General features: G+C 33.5%; 1 protein-coding gene across 3 annotated transcripts; it reads right to left on the bottom strand.

Annotated features, from left to right (window-relative positions):
* Nucleotides 1-3,360: 3,360 nt before the first annotated feature.
* Nucleotides 3,361-10,449, bottom strand: LOC108197743 (adenine phosphoribosyltransferase 3). 3 transcript variants are annotated; one of them, XM_017365439.2, is made up of 6 exons: nucleotides 10,122-10,442; nucleotides 9,891-10,001; nucleotides 7,767-7,859; nucleotides 7,386-7,535; nucleotides 5,760-5,818; nucleotides 3,361-3,620 (listed from the first exon to the last, which is right to left on the bottom strand). In XM_017365439.2, the coding sequence occupies exons 1-6, from the start codon at nucleotides 10,201-10,203 to the stop codon at nucleotides 3,567-3,569; spliced, it is 549 nt and encodes a 182-aa protein (XP_017220928.1). In that variant the 5' UTR covers nucleotides 10,204-10,442; the 3' UTR covers nucleotides 3,361-3,566. The 3 variants fall into 3 exon arrangements, with proteins under 3 accessions (XP_017220928.1, XP_017220929.1, XP_063938452.1); XM_064082382.1 differs by lacking the exon at nucleotides 3,361-3,620 and adding an exon at nucleotides 4,801-5,138 and having other exon boundaries at nucleotides 10,122-10,447; XM_017365440.2 differs by lacking the exon at nucleotides 7,767-7,859 and having other exon boundaries at nucleotides 10,122-10,449.
* Between the last annotated feature and the right edge of the window lie 9,425 nt (nucleotides 10,450-19,874).

Raw genomic sequence — 19,874 nt, 5'->3', positions numbered from 1 at the left:
CGTCCCTTCCAAAGCACAATGCTTGTTACAACGGAACTTACCAGAACTAGAAAGCGTGGAATGGACCACCCTCCGTCCCTCCCAAAGCACAATGCTTGTTACAACGGAACTTACCAGACCTCAAAAGAGCAGACGCTCTAGTTAGTGTATATTTAAGGAATGTATCGCCCTCCTAATGCACGATGCTCGTGTCTAATTAAAAAAACAAATGGCTTATTACATCCAGCTATTCTATCTGTCCTCTGTATCTAATTAGTTCCAGATAATTGACGAAGGAAGCTCTCTGTCAAGATTAATCCCTAAACTATAACTAGTAGTGCTTGAAACGTAAGATTGCTAATTACATGCTGGTAAACTAAATAACAGGTCTCGCCAAGTAATATATGCTAGACAAGAAGTTTACCATATCATTTCCCCTGAAAGCATAAATAGTGGAAGTCTGGTTCTTGGCTTATCAGAATTATCAAAGAGAAGTAAAGAACTGAAAGGCACCAATATGTAAAAATCATCCAATAATTCAAAACACAATACCCTATACCCTCGTTTCCGCAAAAATACAGAAAAATTACATTAACAACAGACAGTAATTTACAGGACCAGCCATAAAGACAAATTATATGCGCTTACAAGAAACGCCAGAAGAAGAAGAAGATAAAATGATATAATGCTTAATGTCCTTGCTCTGGTAAATCAACCAGCTAGGTTATCTATATACACGAAGCCTATTAAAAAGATTCATCATTATCTTGAATCAGGGACCATCCTACACTTATGCAACATCATGTTGGCCATTATAACACATGGTAGATTCTTATAAATTTTGAAGACTACTTATGTTCACTAACAGACAGAGGAGATAAATACAAAATCATACAAGCATATACTGTTGTTGAAGGAAAGAAGTTGATAGGCACTTGCCTCTCCTTGATAGAAATTGAAATTGGGATCTCTTTTGTTCCCCTGAGGACTGAGGCCACCACATAGCGACCACATATGTCTATCGACGTTCATGTAAAGGTTAAATCATAGCCCGAGAACATTCGCGTGCTTCATGTTCCTCATCAGATACCAACGTTAAACATTAAGCACTTCGTGACAACAACATCAATTCACAAAAAAATGACAAATAAGCTAATGAATCAACTTAAAGCAACCAACAACACATACAGGTCCCTCTCAACTTTAAAAAAAATGATGTGTTCAATAATAAGCGACCAATTTCTTTTCCAAAGTGTAGGTTAGAGTTGATGTACAGATCTCCTTCAAAAGATGAATCACTTAGAGTGCTCTAAAATATGAGATGAAAATATAATGATCTCTTTCAAGTGTTCTTGAACCAACATATTGACAACACAAAATGCATAGAACATATACCAACTCACAAAGTTTCCTATCAAGATGACCATATATCGACAAGTAACTAGTTATATTTACCACAATGAATGGAAGACTAAGGTAGTAAGCGTGCATCTTATTCTCCAGGTAGTCTATCTTTTTTTCTTTGAATAATTAGCATCAGATGAGCGAGAATCGAACCCGTGACGACAAGAGATATTTAATAAAGTTCCAAATATGTAGATTTTATTTTGCTTCTGATCAGGTAGAAGTGCAGAATCAGGCATCTCCCATTTACTAATTTGCATAGTCCATGATGACGCCTGGTTACTAGATTTAAAGAATGGTTGCGAATTTTGCTAGTCTTTTTTCAAGAATAAAAGATAAAAGATTTTATTTATCTGAAAAACAAAAGTAGGAAATCATTATTAATATATTTTTTATTTTACTAGATTTCTTGAATTGTGAAAAAAAAAATTAAATATTTGAACAGCAGCTTTTATAATTAGTAGTAGTAGTGGGCAAGTCCCTAATTCATAAGCATTCAATATTGAATACCCTAGCCCAAGTATAGTATTAGCCCAAACGTAGCCCATTTACCAAAATGACCAACAAGTAGCAACTGGACTCATACATGAGAACTATGTTTTGTGAACATTTTTGTATCAACTTTACAAAGTTTACAACTCAGTACAATCACATAAAATGGTTATAAGGGAAAGAATAGTATAGTTACAAGAGAAAGAATAGTATTACTAGAGAGGAAACAAAACTTTCAAAAAGAACATAATATTTAGAAAATACACATAAATTTATTATTTAGAAAATATATCAAGCTCCCAATGTATTGAACACTTACCATTAATCCCTATTTAAAGCCGTCGAGAATAACTAGACACGCAACAATATCAATAAAATATAATAACACATCTATGAATATCTTGTCATAAAGATAAGATTCTTCGTTTATAATTATTACTTCACTTTACTACATACTTCATTTGCAATTATTAATTCTAAATACTTTCACACGATATGTATTGGCATCATTATATACTTCATTTACAATTATTAATTCTAAATACTTTCGCACGATATGTATTGGCTGGCACTACATACTTCATTTACAATTATTAATTCTAAATACTTTCGCACGATATGTATTGGCTGGCATCGACAATTAAGCATTCCGAAGTTTAGGTTCTTTGATATGCTGACATGCCATTTCTGCTAACACTATTGTTACCTGAACTCGGAAAAGAAATCAACAAATTTATTATGGTATTAAAGTTGAGCGAGATTGGTTCCATTGAAAATTTGGAACTTGATTCCCTTACGGTAGATTGCCTCGCAAAAACTATAACTCTATTTCCAACTCCACCGTGCCATGGAGAAGAAAACAACAAGAAAATAGATCTTGAGTTGAACGAAAATTGAACCCGGGCTTTGGGACGACAAATGCCAAGGCTGGTTAGTTTGTCTTACTATCGCTACTATCTTCTATAAAGATTCCTTACTTACAATGCCATTCACATGTCATGACAAGTGCTCCTCACCTCATAGCTCAGGACATACCTTTGTCTTCTAAACTTTATGCTACTCAATGTTTACCATATACTCACCCTCCCATCAGTTTTTACTACAACCATGAAAGCACAATGATGTCAAAATACACACATTAAGTGAATCTAGTCTCTCCGGCTGAACTTTGAGGGTTTCGAAACATCTAAGAGGGCAATAGACCTAGATGTCATATAGTATAGGAGTAAAGACCCGAGGTGTGATTTAGTAAAATTAAAACACCTCAAAGAGAAAAGTTGGGATCACATCGACATCTCAAAGCAAAGTAGGACCACAGGGGAGTTGGGTACAAATAATAAACCAGTGAAGTAGCACAAGAATTATGGTGATTGCATCTTAAACCCCACTTACCATACCTAACCAAACTTAAGTAGCAACATCCCCCTAGCCAAGATTGGTAAAGAGGAAAAATTCAACACAATATGCAAACATGGGGCATGGAGGGAATCTGAAAACCTCGTATCGCATTTGAGAGCCCTAATAATCTATCTTGTAACAAATTTAAGGGCTCTAAAGGATTTAAAATTCATTACTACTTAGAATTTCAGGAATTTATAAATATAGATAAACGGCAATATTGAGGCCCTCTAATGTACAAATATTCTTGCGGAATGTCAATTGAAACCGTTTCACCAACCATTTTTCCAGTACTAATGAGATTCAACCAGAACATATAATGGCTTCCCCTTCAATCGGTCACGCCCCTGAAACATGCACAAATATAACGTAATTTGTTAAAACATTATCCAAGAAATAATTAGAGTTCAAATACTTCATTAGTCTGTAACAGCTGAACTGCGGACTCTACAAAAGACTACTTTTCATAGCCCCAAGCATAACAAATTTTCGCGCTTATAACAATACAATTAAAAGAAATAGTCTGAAGCATTTGATCCAGGCTTAGACGGTTATGGGACAAACTCGGCAGAATAAGTTACTAACGTCACAAATATACAGAAAGATTAAATTGGTGAAATTACTATTGGGCTAGTCTTATATTTACAAGTTAGCACCAATTTAAGTTTTACTTGGTTAACATCAGAAACAGAATTATGTTCATCAAGGCTCGTACAAGAAACAAAGTTAATTTGTTTCACAGTTAATTTAAAGTGCACATTCATAATTAAGAGTTAAACAATAGTAGGCAAGTTTAGCCTTTTGAAACAACCTCTCTAACTAATTTACAAAAAGTTAGCTTCTGTATCACAGCATTATCACGCATTTCATATAGTATTATCTACAGGACAGCTGTAGCTCAGAAAGCCCAAATATTAAATTTATTAGATAATACTCTAAGCAGCTTTAGTGAATTCAGAATAACTGCTGTCTAAACTCCCATAAGCATCAAGTTACCATATCAACCTCTTATATGGTTAACTTGTATCATTTCTCTTAGTCTTCAGCTCACTAGTACCCCAGTCCCAACTATATGATTAACCTGAACTGATCAACTTAATAGGGGAATAATTTCAACCTGATAGTTCACCCAATAATAATGTGTTGTAAAAGGCAGACAAAGTTTAACTTCCATTAGTTATACCATATGTGTATGCTAACCTCAATTCAAGATTTAATGAATCATGAGTGAATTTGCAGGATATAAAGACTAAATTGAAATAGTCTACAACACGTTAATTAGTACAGGGACAGCACACTAAGATTAATATAAGAGCCAAGTTCCATGACTTGGTGCGTATGAAGTGTATTTTTCTCTCTACTAGTTAAAATAAGTAGTTTCAGGAGCAATTATAGCAACAGCAGAAGTCGAAAACTCATGCAACATGATTTTTCATTCTACAATTTACACTTGCAGTATACATTGTCATACATAGCTGCCTAGGTGCTAGAATACTATCTGGTGAATAGATCCACATATTTTTTATTCTAAAATATGCAAGTCCACTTGTATATAAAAAACTGGGATCCAAAAGTGATTTTACTATCAAATTTCTATACCTTCTCTAAATAGCCAATATCTTGTACATTATAGTGCTTTGAAGGCATCATCAAGATGGTATTAAAATAAGATGCAAACTCTCATATATGTATTTTGGTTCTGAATGCCTAGCTTATATAGATCAGCCTCCAGTACTATATGCTCATAATAATTGGTGACAGTATCTTCTAAACATTTTGGTGAAGGTGTTTCTTAAGGCTAATTACTATCCTTTGACATTTTAGCTGTAAGATAACAGTCACGATCCAGACATCCTCAGTTATACCTGGAAAGTGGAAAAGCATGTAGTAGTGGGTTTCAGAATAAGGCAAAGATACCATGCTGCGGGTACTACAGAAGTAGATATCATAAAACTCAAGTGTAAATGTTAACATCATTATTACTGCCCTGATATCTGTATAGCCAGTATGTCACTCGGACTCAGGAACGGAGAGTCGTATACGATATATACTTTAGTATTGAACTCGGAGTTTCTGAAAATTCGGGAAGCGGAAACTGTCCTATTCTTGGACACTAGTACGGGGATCAGGCATAGTTTATTAATGAACTATTGTATTATATAGAATTTCTTAGAAAAAATAATGTGACATTGATCAACTGAGACCCGATACATGTTTAGGAGGAAATACATACGTAGATTGTAGAGATTGCTGTATAAAGTGCGGTAGCTTTTTGGAGTTCAAATCTGTCCAATAACACTGAATAATGTGTGTGTGCTCATGTGTGGGTGGGTGCATTTTATAACATAACCCTTCCCTAAAATAACAAAATCTGTTTTACTGGACTGATATTGGATCTTAAATAAGTCCTAGTGGCTACGAAGAAAAATTGGTAGCAGAAGCACAAGAAAGAACTATTATGTAAAATTTTGAGATAGCAAATTCACCTTTAAATCTGGTAGTTCAATCAGACATGCACATTCAACAACTTCGGCACCAGCACGCTCTGTAGAAACAAAATTCAGATTTGTGTGCATTATCAGTAATTTTTAAAAAGATAAGATAAGATTGATGCTTTATAACACTAAAAGATGTTTAATCACATAAAGTATGAAACAAGGATCTATATCACAGGGCATCCCAAGAAGCTTGAACCAGTTCAAAAAAAGGAGAATAAGAAGTGTGATAAGTATTAAGCATTTTTTGTACACAAAATATCAGTGACCGGTGACCCCACTTGATATAGGTGCCATATATGGGCATCAATCATAGTTTCATGGTTGGAAAACTCAACAATGAGTTGCAATGGTTCGTACATTGTATAGAAAAAAAAAATAACACTAGGCAAAAACCCCCATCTCTGTATGATTTTATACAGTAAAATGAGTAATTGTTAAAATTGAAAGTAGAACTGGTCCTTGATTTCCAAACGGTCTTACTTGACTAATTCATCTCAGTACATGGAACACCGAAAACATCCATGTTGAATAGACAGGAACTTTACAGTTGGCAAACTCCCTTGCATGGCTATTGGTGAGGAAAGAACAACTTAAAACTGAATTTAGTACAAGGATCGTCGAGATCAAGCATAAAATTTATAATTCATACCCACTGCAGAAAGTTACACACAACAGCAGTGATACTGAAAATTAATAACAGAAAATCTGCAAAATAATGAACACCAATTTGAAGAGACAGTGTAGATTGGGAGAAAGAAAGGAGACTACACAATATGATTACATTAAGAGGAAGAAGAAGTTGTGGGGTGGATCAGAGTAGTAGTAAAACCAACATTATTGTTGTAGTGGTGTGTGTTGTGTGTATCTTTGTATAAGTACTCACAGGAGCAACGTTAAGAGATTAGAGAAAGGAGCAATAATAATGACAAGTACAACACCTAATAGTGTCTATTTTCTCTCTTACTCCCTATCACTTTTACTTGTTGGGCATACCAAATAAATACCATTTCACAGCCATCTAAGGCAGGGTTCCAGTTGTTCATGTTTCTATTTGTTTCAGGTAAAATATTTGCAGAGCATTCCTTAGCTGAAATGATTGAGTAACTGCGCAATTTAAAACCAGAGAGCAGCTCGATACTATGATATATGTGCATGACTTCAGTGACCAAGATGATAAGTAGACCTTGAAAGAATTAAATATCTATAGCTGATAAATACACTCAGATCATTCTGAATTCCTATTCATAAAAAGAACAAACATTCATTGTGCATCATGTGGCATGATGCTATATATTGTTGCAGAAAATTAGAAATAAAATTATATACAGAGCACAGACAAACTTCCAAAGCTAGTTCACCATGCACGATAATAGCAAGTTCAAATGACATAGTGCAGCTTCGAAAGAGATCAATAAAATTAACAATGTCTTCAAGTTGTGAAGCACAAAAGATTTAATAAGAAACTATTTAACCTTAATTTAAGTTTTAAATTGGATATGGTCAGGTCATTGCCATGACCAATTTACCAAAAATAAAAAATAATGTGATCTGCTAACATATTACTTTTTTTTCTGACGAGAACATATTACTTGGTAATGGGATTTTAAGAAGTACCCAGTAAATTCATAGCAGCACAAAGAGTGCCTCCGGTGGCAATTAAATCATCAACCACCAGAGCTCGTTCATCAGGTTCAACTGCTCCAATGTGCATCTCAAGACAGTCTCTTCCATATTCTAGAGTATATTCTTCTGATATAACTTCGCCTGCGGTCATAATATAGTAACATTATAACTACCAGGACCTTATGAATCACCAATTATGACATACTTGATACAATTGTTGGGGGAAAAAAAATCACATAAACGAATATTTAGAATCATATATCAATGTGTACATCTGGAAAGAGCACAGGAGCATAAACATAAGGTATGTCTTATTTGCCGTAATACAGTGTTATAAGGATTTGCTACAGTCTGCGGAATGATGAGATATACCAGGCAACTTCCTAGGTTTTCTCAAGGGAACAAATTTTGCTCCTATCGCCAATGCAATGGGAGGACCAAATATGAAACCACGAGCCTCTATACCTAGAAAATCAAAAGGATGTACAGTTAAGCATTCAGTATGAAAATCCAGGCCAAAATACTATAATAGAGGAAGACTTGTTGAAAGTGTTCTATTCTGACAAGAACGATGTATAAATATCTGTTTCTCACTTGCAAATTTATTCATTAACATCTAATTGCCTTCTAAGAACCTATAAGTCTTCCAATGGACACTAAACTAAAACTCTATCATCTGAAACTATGTTTCATACAAAAAAGCACTTTTTTTAAAAATAATATAGCATCAATATCATTTGAACATACTGGTTGTCCTTTTAAAAAGTTTTTATGAAAAATAAATGTTGACTGCCTAAAATTTAACCCATAAAGACTGAACTTGGACAGTGTTATCTAAAAATATGGTTATAACACTAATAGAATATCTTAGAAATGTTAGGCATGAACTGCATGAATATAGTCAATAACTTTACAGGGACAGAAAAAACTGGTGCATTAATTTTTTCAAATAAATAAAAACACATATCAATGCCGGCAGTCTGCATGCTATTTCACAAATCAATGCTTCTTAAGCTGCATATACTGTAAGACATCACCTATCAATGCTACTCAAGCTGCATATACTATTAAGCGTGAAACATGCTATGAAATGATTAAAGCAGAAAGGCACTAAGAATCAGGTTAATAACTTAATAGACAAATGTTGACTATTGAAACCTGCTAATGGATATGTTATAACGAATGCCATTATCTTTATAAACAGGAAAATAAAGTTTTTCACTAAATGTTTATATAATAATATGTAAGTGCCAAAAGAAGATAAGACAAATATTACCACGTAACAAAGATGGTATACAGTATAAAGCCAAAAACGAGGACCAATATATCTGCATGAAAATCATTCCGCGCTCTGATATACAATATTATGCATACTTATATAACAAGATTGTAAGCCTACATCCCCCAGGTGATAGTGAGCTCATTATATAAGTAGTACAAACAAGACAGAAAACGTCATGTTTTCCTTCAAAATAATATGCCTTGATAGGAACTGAACAGTATGTACAACACTCCAGCCCTTAACTTCCCCTTGCAATATTGGATCGCACTTGCAGTTTTATACATATTGCTTGCCAAAGGCAGAAAAATAATGATAAATATCTTCAAAATATTTTATTGCAGTGTTAGGTATCTAAAAAGATTTCGAGCCAAAAGGAGGAAAAGAAAGCCACTAATTACCATCGACTTCCTAGCATAATTGATATCAGAAAATTCAAATGGCACTCAGGAAAACTCATAAATCCAGGGAAGTTATCCCGAAATCATAAGATAATAGAATGAAAAATAAATAATTAAAAAAAGGGCCAATCCAAGACCCCATAATTACACAAGTGGGTCCACCTAAGGTGGGCAGGGTTCACCAACCACCATTATCCACCCAAAATTAGATCCAGTGCAAGCCCAGAAAATACTCTGTGCCGCTCGTAATCCACAAAAATAAAGGTACTAAAACACAAGACATTCCACTACTGACCACACCCACCCAACAGGCAACAACCACAATATCACTGAGGCCCATAATTCTATAGTCACCTCCATAAGAGCATAACAAAAGCCACTCAAAATATATGCAAATATAGATTCAAGACAATGTGCATCAAAATGAACCCAACAATGATACTGGGGTCCAAAAAATTTAATTCAACTATAAAATCCAATTTCACATTCATATAAAAAATATATAAACCCCTGTATTTGTCTGTGTAGCCAACTAGCCAAGAATGAGAAATGTATTACAACTAAGACCCACTTTATTAGAAAAGGTTAACAGAAAAAAGATTAAATTTTTAACTTTACTCCAATGAATTGGTAAACTACAGAGAAAAAGATTAAATTTTTACAGTTCACTCCAACAAACTAGTAAACTACAGATAAAAAAGATTGTTTTTTTCCACTTTACACCAATAGATTATTAAACTACAGGGAAAAAGATTAAATTTTTACACTTTAATCCAAGAAATTATTAAACAACAGGGAAAAAGATTGAATTTTTACCAGCAACAACAGAAATGTTCTTGTTCTTGTATCTCTCAACAAACAAATCCACTGTGTTCTTGAATGTTTTTGGATCCAATAGCAGTGTAGTTATATCTTGAAACATAATCCCTGTAATAAACTAAACCCCATCAAAATCACTCACATAAAAAACACAAATTTATTCAAAAAAACAATAATTTCAAGAAAACATGGAATTTAAATAAAATAGAATAAAAATAAAATGAAAACCTGGTTTGGGAAAATTGGGAACAACCCGGATTTTAGATTTGATGTCATGGATGCGGGGATCATCATTGCAACAAGCTGACATTGTACTGTGGTTGATTAAATAGAGTGAGCTAGTTAACTCACTCTAAAAAAATTATATGTGTGTATATATATTGTGTATATTTTATTTGTTCATGTTGTATGGTGGAAGAGAAGAGAACGAGGAGGGGAGGGAAAAATAAAGGGTGGGGGAAAGGGTATTTAAAGGAATTCAACGGATCGGCTGCACAGGAAAAGAAAATGTTACTCAAAAATTGTTTCTCATATTTTTTCTCCCCCAAATTTAGCTCGTAATGAATAATTAGCTCCTCTCGTATCAATAATAATGAGAATTCTCATTATTAAGATTGGAATTAAGAATCAGTTTGGTTAACCGAGTTTGTAACAAAGAATTGGATTAGGCGTTAAAAATTTAGTTAATCTGGATTAATGTATTGGCAAAATTTGCTAATAAAATAAAGAAATATTGCTTATAATACTAATTTTTTTAAAAAAATTTGAAAAATACTGCGGTTTCAAAATTTATTTTTAAAAATACGTTTTGCAGCTTTTGCAACCTCACTTGCAATTTTGATTTAATTTCTGAAAAAAATTTATTTATAGATTGATTCTAATTCATTTCAATAAAGAATTCAATACAGTTAGAAAAGAGAAACTCACACAAATAAAATCACCCAAAAAACAAGAAACCGTAAATCAAAAAATAAGCACAACATAATAATAATAAGCACTCAAAGGAAAAACCCAAAAGTAACACCTCAAATCCTCAATACTTCACACTTCTCACCACCATTCCATCCTTCAACCAGCTGCCAGCTCTTAATCGGAAACATAATCACCAAATACTCCGGACTTCTCACCACTGTTCCCTCCTTCAGGGAGGGGGCGGGATGGGGAATGCTCGCCACCGATTTCCGACCAAGACTCGGTAGTTAGGATTGTGCATTCGGTTAATCGAAACCGAAACAGAAATATTTTTTAGGTTAAACGAAACCGAAAATTATGAAAAATTTCACCGAATACCGAACATAATTAATTTTGATTTTATAACTGAACTGAAATTTAAATTTCGTTTAAAACTGAAAACTGAATTTATAGACCGAAATTCTTAAATAGTGTATAAAAATCTGAAAAAAACTGTCAAAATAGTTATAAATAAAATACATACAATCATATGTTTCTTGCAGCAGAGCAATAAAAGTGAATCATCATTCATCACTGACTTTAACAGCTTAAATTTACATTTTACATTCAAGGAAAAAAAATCTATCAAGCAACTAACAAGAAAGTACGGTAGCTAAAACAGGCACTCTGCACTCTGAATCACCGCTCTATAGCTGGGGTGAGCAAAAAATCGATTTGAAATTGAAATTGAACTGAAATCGGAAAAAACGGAAAAAACCGATCCAAATGTAACCGATTGAAACCAAAACCGAAAAAATAAAAACCGATCCGAATTAAATGATTGGGTTCCGGTTTTACCTTCTAACCGAACCGATAAAAACCGAACCGATTATTAAAATAATAATTAAATAATATATGTAATATATAATAAATTTATAATCTATATCATGTTTTTAAAAATCAATAAACATATTTGAATATTTCAAAAAAACGAAAATTTGTGTTAATATTTCATGCTCACTGCCCTCGGGTACCACATTTTCTTAATCTGCCCGGTTTCTTGGCTGCATGCTCAAATCTTCTTTCCTCCAAGTAATCTTAGATCCCAGTGTTTCCATAATTCCATCAACCTCTTCAGTGTAATTGTCCCCTCTGGCCAGGAGTCTCTTTTCTGCCTTGTATTTTTATAAAGAAACATGGGTTTATCTGGTGTATGCATATGAGCATATGCTCAATATGGGCATATGCTATGTGCGGAATTTTATATGTTTGGAAAATTTTGATTGGTGTGGTGGTTAGATATGCGAGGGTCTATCATTATTAAGATATGAGAACCAATAGAAATGAGTCAAACTTATAAAATTCCGCGCTTAGCATGTGCCCATGAGCACACACTAGGAAAACCGAAGAAATATATTCTTGATCATAAGAAAAAATTATATCTAAATTCCGTTCATCGATTTGTTGCGTTTGTATATTATTTTTCATTTTTATATTTGTCGGTTTTATAACCGAAACCGAGGTTTTTTAAACCGAATCCAAACCAGCGGTTGCGGTTTTCGATTTTAAAAACCGAAGATATACGGTTACGGTTACGATTTTATCCTAAAACCGAGCCGAACCGGCATATGCTCTCCCCTACTCTATAGTCTGCATCATGCATGGCACAGACATACACTAATACACACTTATAAATTATAATATTTATATTATTAATTAAAATACTATTTTTTTTATAAAATATATAAAAAAATCGGTTAACATTCGATTTTCGGTTAACCTTAGTTAAAAAATCGAATAAAATTTGCTTACCAAAATATAATTTTCAGTTAACCAAACTGCAATTATTTCGAATTTTCAGTATGATTTTCAGTTAACCGGACTGAATGTTATAAATTCAACCTCATCCTAACACCTTAATCCAACATCAGGTTAATATTTGACTCAAAAGTTATTTAACGGTTTTTGTTTGATAGAAGGTAAATTTATCACCAAAATTGATAATTGAAAATGGAATATACTCTTGTGACGTTGTCCCAACTAAGATGATTCCGAAGTTGAATATAAGATTCAATATTGTCGATTTACAACTTAAAATTCCAGCGCTATGATGGCAGTCGGTGGCTACTGGTACAATATCTGCTCTAAAATTTGTGGTGATTAATTTTATAGGATTAATTTTATCAAAAAAAAGAAATTTATAGGATTAATTAATAATAACCAAGAATAACTCCGACGAGTTTTTGATTCAATAAAACAAAATTATTTGGATGGGAAAATATTCTTCCTTGTAAATACGGGTCAAGTACTATGTGCAATTAATAATCAGTTCTACTTTTTTTTTGACAGTTTAGGCTTATATGTCTTACAAACAAGTATTTGTTCTTTACTTGCATGTTTATGGCTCTTTTTTTAATCCAAATAAATTATGTCTTTTACATGTTTATAATTCCTTTTTTAATCCAAAACATTATTACCTACCAATTTTAATTCTAGAAGTATATAAATCTAACCGTTACAAAATCACTTTTATCTAATATATTTTCTTAAACAACATACTAAACAAAAATAAAATTATGTGCAATATTAAAATTACTAAGTTGGTTAATTCCCACGTAATAAATAGTTAACATCATAAAATCAATATCAATATACTTATATAAAGGAGAAGCGAGGGGTGTGTAGATGGCGCCTCTCACATCGATCCGTTCTATTTTTCTAATTTTCTGGAATTTTCGGATGAAAAGTATCTAAAATTAGAACTACATTTTTTAGTTTCGGGTATTTAAAAGCAAGTTTCAGAATCTGATTTTGTTTCAGATTATTTATGGAATATAGTAGCTTGAAAGTTTTAATCTGATTTTGTTTCAGATTATTTAATTATGGGAAAGAGTAGCACAGAAGTCTCTCTGCATCTATAAATACCCCTATAGATCGTCAGATTTTGGATCATCTAAACACAGCCTTCTCTCTCTCAATACCACAAAGCGAGGGGAGGGGCGTGTAGGTGGGCACCTCTCACATCGCTCCGTTCTATTTTTCTAATTTTTTGGAATTTTTGGAGTTCTATTTTTCTAATTTTTTGGAATTTTTGGATGAAAATATCAAAAATTAAAACTACCTTTTTTAGTTTCGGGTATATTAGAAGTAAGTTTCAGAATTTCAAATTATTTATGAAATATAATAGCTTGAAAGTTTTAATCTGATTTTGTTTCAGATTATTTAATTATGGGAAAGAATAGCACACATGTCTCTCTGCACCTATAAATACCCCTGTAGATTGTAGGGTTTTGGATAATCTAAACACAGCCTCCACTCTCTCGATACCACAACTCTACCTCTCTACGGTGATAGTTCTCTTGCTCGATTTCTAACTCGGAGGTGCCGTTCTTCTACAACGATAAGTGAAGTCTGTTTATACAGTATTAAAAAAATAAAGATTGTTGCAAGTAAAGGTAGTTATGAACCGCTATATTGGAGTCGACAAATCCAAACACGGGAAAATAATATAGACTTGACATGATATTGATGGTTGATATCAATAAATTAACTATTAGTGATGTATGTTTGTTGATTATTATTGTTAGGAATATGTGATGCTTGATGATACAGGGTATTTTATTCTTACTTAGAATAAAATTAAATGTAGCTGATCAATTGATAGTATGCTAAGGCAGTATCAATTGATCAGATTAACCCATCAACGGATGATGAGGTACTGTAACAAAGCTGGAGCATTTTAGCAGTTGATGTAGAAATAATGCATACTTTTACATTAGCAGTTGATCTATCAATGGATGTTTAGATAGGGTGACATAATTGTAAATATGAGAAGTCATGTAATCTATTCAAGTGAAGTGAAGATCAATTGATGACATAAAGTATCAATGGCTGTTTGGAAAGAAGATTATCAATCGCTACATCAAAATCATGATCATCCCATAACTCAAAGGAGACAGTCGACTGCTATTTCAGTGCATCATCAATTGATGAAATTAGCAATTGATAATCAGCAATTGACAACTGAAAGTCAGGCAAAAGACAAAGGTCACATGGGTTGATGTGACAGGTGCTGCACCAGCTTTGGAAGCTAAACCAAAAGGAGTTTAGTCAAATATTGAGAACCTCGAAGCCTACCATTTCTGGCAAAGCAACAAGAATTTCAAGCTGCCAAATGCTGTATCAAGTCCAAGAAATTCTATATTTGTACCAGCTAGAAAATGTGTAGGAAAATACTTTTACAGACTAGTTTTGTTTGTAGTAGTATATATTCACTTTGTGATTTCACATTGAAATGTATCAAACACCAAGAACTGAAGAGCAAAGCATTTTAGAGAAAATTAGCAAGCAACTGTAAGCTTCTGCTCTTCATTCTTTTGTAAGCAGCCAAGTATTCTTACTTGGAAGGTTCTTGATATAAAAATCTCTCAGGTGGATCAAACAATCCACCTGAAATTTTTAAGATCCTTGTTCTTTGGAATTTCTGTTTTAGTTTTTATATTCTCTTGTATTTTGAATATGATCTGTCATACAAAAAGAGTTTGAATTTTTGTAGATTGTATTCAACCCCCCCCTTCTACAATCTAACTTATTGTTTGAATTGTCTGATTAACAATTGGTATCAGAGCAGGGCTTCTAACATACAAGAAGTTTCAGGTCCTAAAGACAATCAACAATGGGAAGAAGAGATGAAGGAGTCAAGATTCCAATGCTGGTCAAAGAACACTACTTTCACTGGAAAGTAAAAATGAGGATGCATCTGCTCTCCTTGGATCCTAGCTACATCAATTGTATTGAGAAAGGACCACATGTTCCAGTCAAGATCAACACTGCCCTGAGACTTGATGGAAGTGAAGCTGAAGATGTTGAGGTGCCTAAGAACCCTTCTGAGTTTACTGAGGAAGATGAAAAAGAAGTGCACAAGGATAACAAAGCCATGAACATCTTGTTCAATGGTATTGATGATGACATGTTTGATAGTGTTATCAATTGTCCAACTGCAAAGGAAGTATGGGATACCATTCAAACTTTATGTGAAGGCACTGATCAAGTTAGGGAAAACAAAATGCAGCTGTTTGTTCAACAGTATGAAAGTTTTCACTCTAAATCTGGTGAATCTCTAAATGATTTATTTAACAGATTTCAGAAACTGTTAAATGGATTAAAGTTGTATGGTAGAATCTACATGGTCAAAGATTCTAATCTCAAATTCTTGAGAGCTCTACCAAGAGATTGGAAACCCATGACTGTTGCTCTAAGACAGGCTCAGAATTTTAATGAATACTCCCTTGACAAATTATATGGTATTCTTAAGACATATGAGCTTGAAATACAGCAAGATGAAGAACTGGAAAAGAATTCCAAAAGGGAGAAAACTGTGGCTCTTGTAGCAGAAAAGGAAGAGGAAGAGGAGAAGACATTAATGTCTGTGATTGCTGGAAAAGCTTCAAGCAGCTCTGCCTGTGATGGAAAGAAGGATGATGGAAAGAAGAAAGGAAAAGCCATTGAGGAAGATGAAGAACTCTCAGCTCAAGATGAGCTAGATGATCTTGATGAACATCTAGCATTTCTTGCCAGAAAATTCTCCAAACTCAAATTCAAAAGAAATGCTGCTAGCTCTAGACCATTCAACAGAGGAAATCTGTCTAAACCATCTGGTATGGTTGACAGATCAAAATTCAAATGCTTCAACTGTGGTCTACCTGGACATTTCTCTAATGAGTGCAGAAGACCTTCTGCTGAAAAGAAAGGATCCTCCTCAGATAATGTGGATTACAGAAGAAAATATTTTGATCTACTCAAGCAAAGCAAGGAAAAGGCATTCATAACTGAGGATGGTGATTGGGCTGCTGATGAAGGTGATTCTGACACTGAGGAGCATGTCAACCTTGCCTTGATGGCAATTGGAGATGATGCTGATTCTTCTATCACCAGCAATGGACAGGTAAAAACAACCAACACAGCTGATTTGACTAAATCTGAATGTAAACAAATCATAGATGACATGTCTAATGAAATCTATAATCTTAGAGTCTCTCTTAAGTCTCTAACAAAAGAAAATGTTAGAATCAAAGGGTCTAATGATTTGCTTACTGAGAAAAATGGGAAGCTAGAAACTGAATTAATCCAAATGGATAAATTCAAAAAGGATTCTGAGCTTGCCAAAGATGAGTTGTTGGCTGTTCTTAAAAGAGAAGAGATTCTCAAAAAGCAATTGGAAAGGGAACAAGAGATTATTGCTAAATGGAAGGACTCTAGGAATGTTCTTGAGAACATGTGCTCCACACAAGTTCTTGAGGAAACTTGTAAGAGTGCCTGGAGAAAGAACAAAAAGTTGTTGGATGAATCTGATCTCTTAGTGGATAGTGATCATCCATTGATAGATTCTAAATCAATGGATGAAAGTTATCCATCGAAGAATCAAACAGCAGTTGATGAAGACAAACTCAAAAAACTGAATAACAAATATGGGCCCATCAAAAAGAACTTTGTGAAGGAATCTGGTAGTTCCAAGAAAATTGAAAGAGAAGGAATTGGTCATGGTGAAGTAAGAATGGAGGCTGAAAAAGGGAAGAAGAAGAGCTCTAGGAATGGCAAAGTTGGAATCAACAAAAAGAATGATTACACTCCTGACAAATATGCTGTCAGAAAAACTTGTTCCAAATGTGGTAGTGTTAATCATCTTGCTGTTAATTGCAAAAATGTTCTACCTGATTATTGCATGCCTAATCCTATGATGAACTCTCACATGCCATACATGCCTATGTTTCCTGCTACTCCTATTCAGTATGCTAATATGCCTTTCATGCCTAATCCTTTCTTTAATGCTCTTAACATGCCTGCTATGCCCAATTATCATGATAGTATGAATCATGCTTGTGCAAATCAATTTTCTGTGAACTCTACCAATGTTGGTTCTTCTAACTCTGCTGTGATCCCTAAAGTTAAGAAGATTAACTCTGAGGATGAAGTTGTTTCTAAACCCTCTAAATCCAAAGAGAATAACTCTTCTAAACCTAAGGTTGTGTCTAATAAAACTGGACCCAAGACTGCTTGGGTACCAAAATCAGCTTAAGTTATCTTGAATCTGTGCAGGGAAATAGAAAGAATCTGTGGTATCTTGACAGTGGATGCTCAAGACACATGACTGGAGATTCTACCCTGCTCAGCAATTTTGAGGAGAGAGCTGGCCCAAGTATAACCTTTGGAGATGACAGCAAAGGATTCACCTTGGGATATGGCATTATTTCAAAAGGGAATGTCATCATTGATAATGTTGCACTAGTGAAAGGGCTTAAGCACAATCTGCTTAGCATCAGTCAACTATGTGACAGAGGACATCAAGTTTGGTTCTCAACAGAAGCCTGTGTTATCTCTGATAAGAAAGATAACAAAGTGGTTCTAACTGGAAATAGAAAAGGCAATGTCTACATAGATGATACAGGGTATTTTATTCTTACTTAGAATAAAATTAAATGTAGCTGATCAATTGATAGTATGCTAAGGCAGTATCAATTGATCAGATTAACCCATCAACGGATGATGAGGTACTGTAACAAAGCTGGAGCATTTTAGCAGTTGATGTAGAAATAATGCATACTTTTACATTAGCAGTTGATCTATCAATGGATGTTTAGATAGGGTGACATAATTGTAAATATGAGAAGTCATGTAATCTATTCAAGTGAAGTGAAGATCAATTGATGACATAAAGTATCAATGGCTGTTTGGAAAGAAGATTATCAATCGCTACATCAAAATCATGATCATCCCATAACTCAAAGGAGACAGTCGACTGCTATTTCAGTGCATCATCAATTGATGAAATTAGCAATTGATAATCAGCAATTGACAACTGAAAGTCAGGCAAAAGACAAAGGTCACATGGGTTGATGTGACAGGTGCTGCACCAGCTTTGGAAGCTAAACCAAAAGGAGTTTAGTCAAATATTGAGAACCTCGAAGCCTACCATTTCTGGCAAAGCAACAAGAATTTCAAGCTGCCAAATGCTGTATCAAGTCCAAGAAATTCTATATTTGTACCAGCTAGAAAATGTGTAGGAAAATACTTTTACAGACTAGTTTTGTTTGTAGTAGTATATATTCACTTTGTGATTTCACATTGAAATGTATCAAACACCAAGAACTGAAGAGCAAAGCATTTTAGAGAAAATTAGCAAGCAACTGTAAGCTTCTGCTCTTCATTCTTTTGTAAGCAGCCAAGTATTCTTACTTGGAAGGTTCTTGATATAAAAATCTCTCAGGTGGATCAAACAATCCACCTGAAATTTTTAAGATCCTTGTTCTTTGGAATTTCTGTTTTAGTTTTTATATTCTCTTGTATTTTGAATATGATCTGTCATACAAAAAGAGTTTGAATTTTTGTAGATTGTATTCAACCCCCCCTCTACAATCTAACTTATTGTTTGAATTGTCTGATTAACAATTATTTTATAATATTTGTTTTGTTCATCGGACATGTTTTTTGTTGTTAATTTTTATATGATTTACTTTGTTTAAAGGAAAAAATTATTCATGCATCATCGGTTTGCTCCGTTCAAGCAACTTTTAAGTAAAGGTTGTTTATACAGTATTTAAAAATAAAGGTCGTTACAAGCAATGGTAATTATAGACTGTTGTCTCACAGATTTAAGTTAGATATTTTTGTGCACAATCAATCCAAAAAAATTGGAGAAAGGTGACAATGTAAGAACATGATTACTTCAAAAAAAAACAAAAAAATTAAGATTCGTCATGCTTTAAACTGTTAATTACGTGTATAAATTTATTTTCATTTTTTCACCATGAATTATAGTCCAATTTTGCAATTTTATATATTAGTATTGATATTATATCAAGATATTTATAATATATATTGATTTTATCCTACAGATATTAATTTTGAAACACTAATATAATTTTTATAGACAGCCACAAAATTATTTTATTCTACAAATATTAATATTGAATCATTAATATAATTTTTATAAGCCGTCGCAACACGCGGCTTCTCAGCTAGTGATTTTATAAAGGAAAATATTAGGTACTTCAGGAAATTTTCTCAAAATTTTATGTGTCATCTTTTGATTAG

Source organism: Daucus carota, chromosome 8, assembly GCF_001625215.2.
Source record: "Daucus carota subsp. sativus chromosome 8, DH1 v3.0, whole genome shotgun sequence".
Taxonomy (NCBI): domain Eukaryota; kingdom Viridiplantae; phylum Streptophyta; class Magnoliopsida; order Apiales; family Apiaceae; genus Daucus; species Daucus carota.
This window is presented reverse-complemented; position numbering and strand designations above follow the sequence as displayed.

Coding starts and splice junctions, on each gene's coding strand:
- LOC108197743 (XM_017365439.2), bottom strand. CDS start 10,203: ATGTCAGCTTGTTGCAATGATGATCCCCGCATCCATGACATCAAATCT. Junction 7,860..9,890: donor GAACATTTCTGTTGTTGCTG/GTAAAAATTCAA, acceptor TTGATTTTCTAG/GTATAGAGGCTCGTGGTTTC. Junction 3,621..5,759: donor TTGAACTACCAGATTTAAAG/GTGAATTTGCTA, acceptor TGCATGTTTCAG/GGGCGTGACCGATTGAAGGG.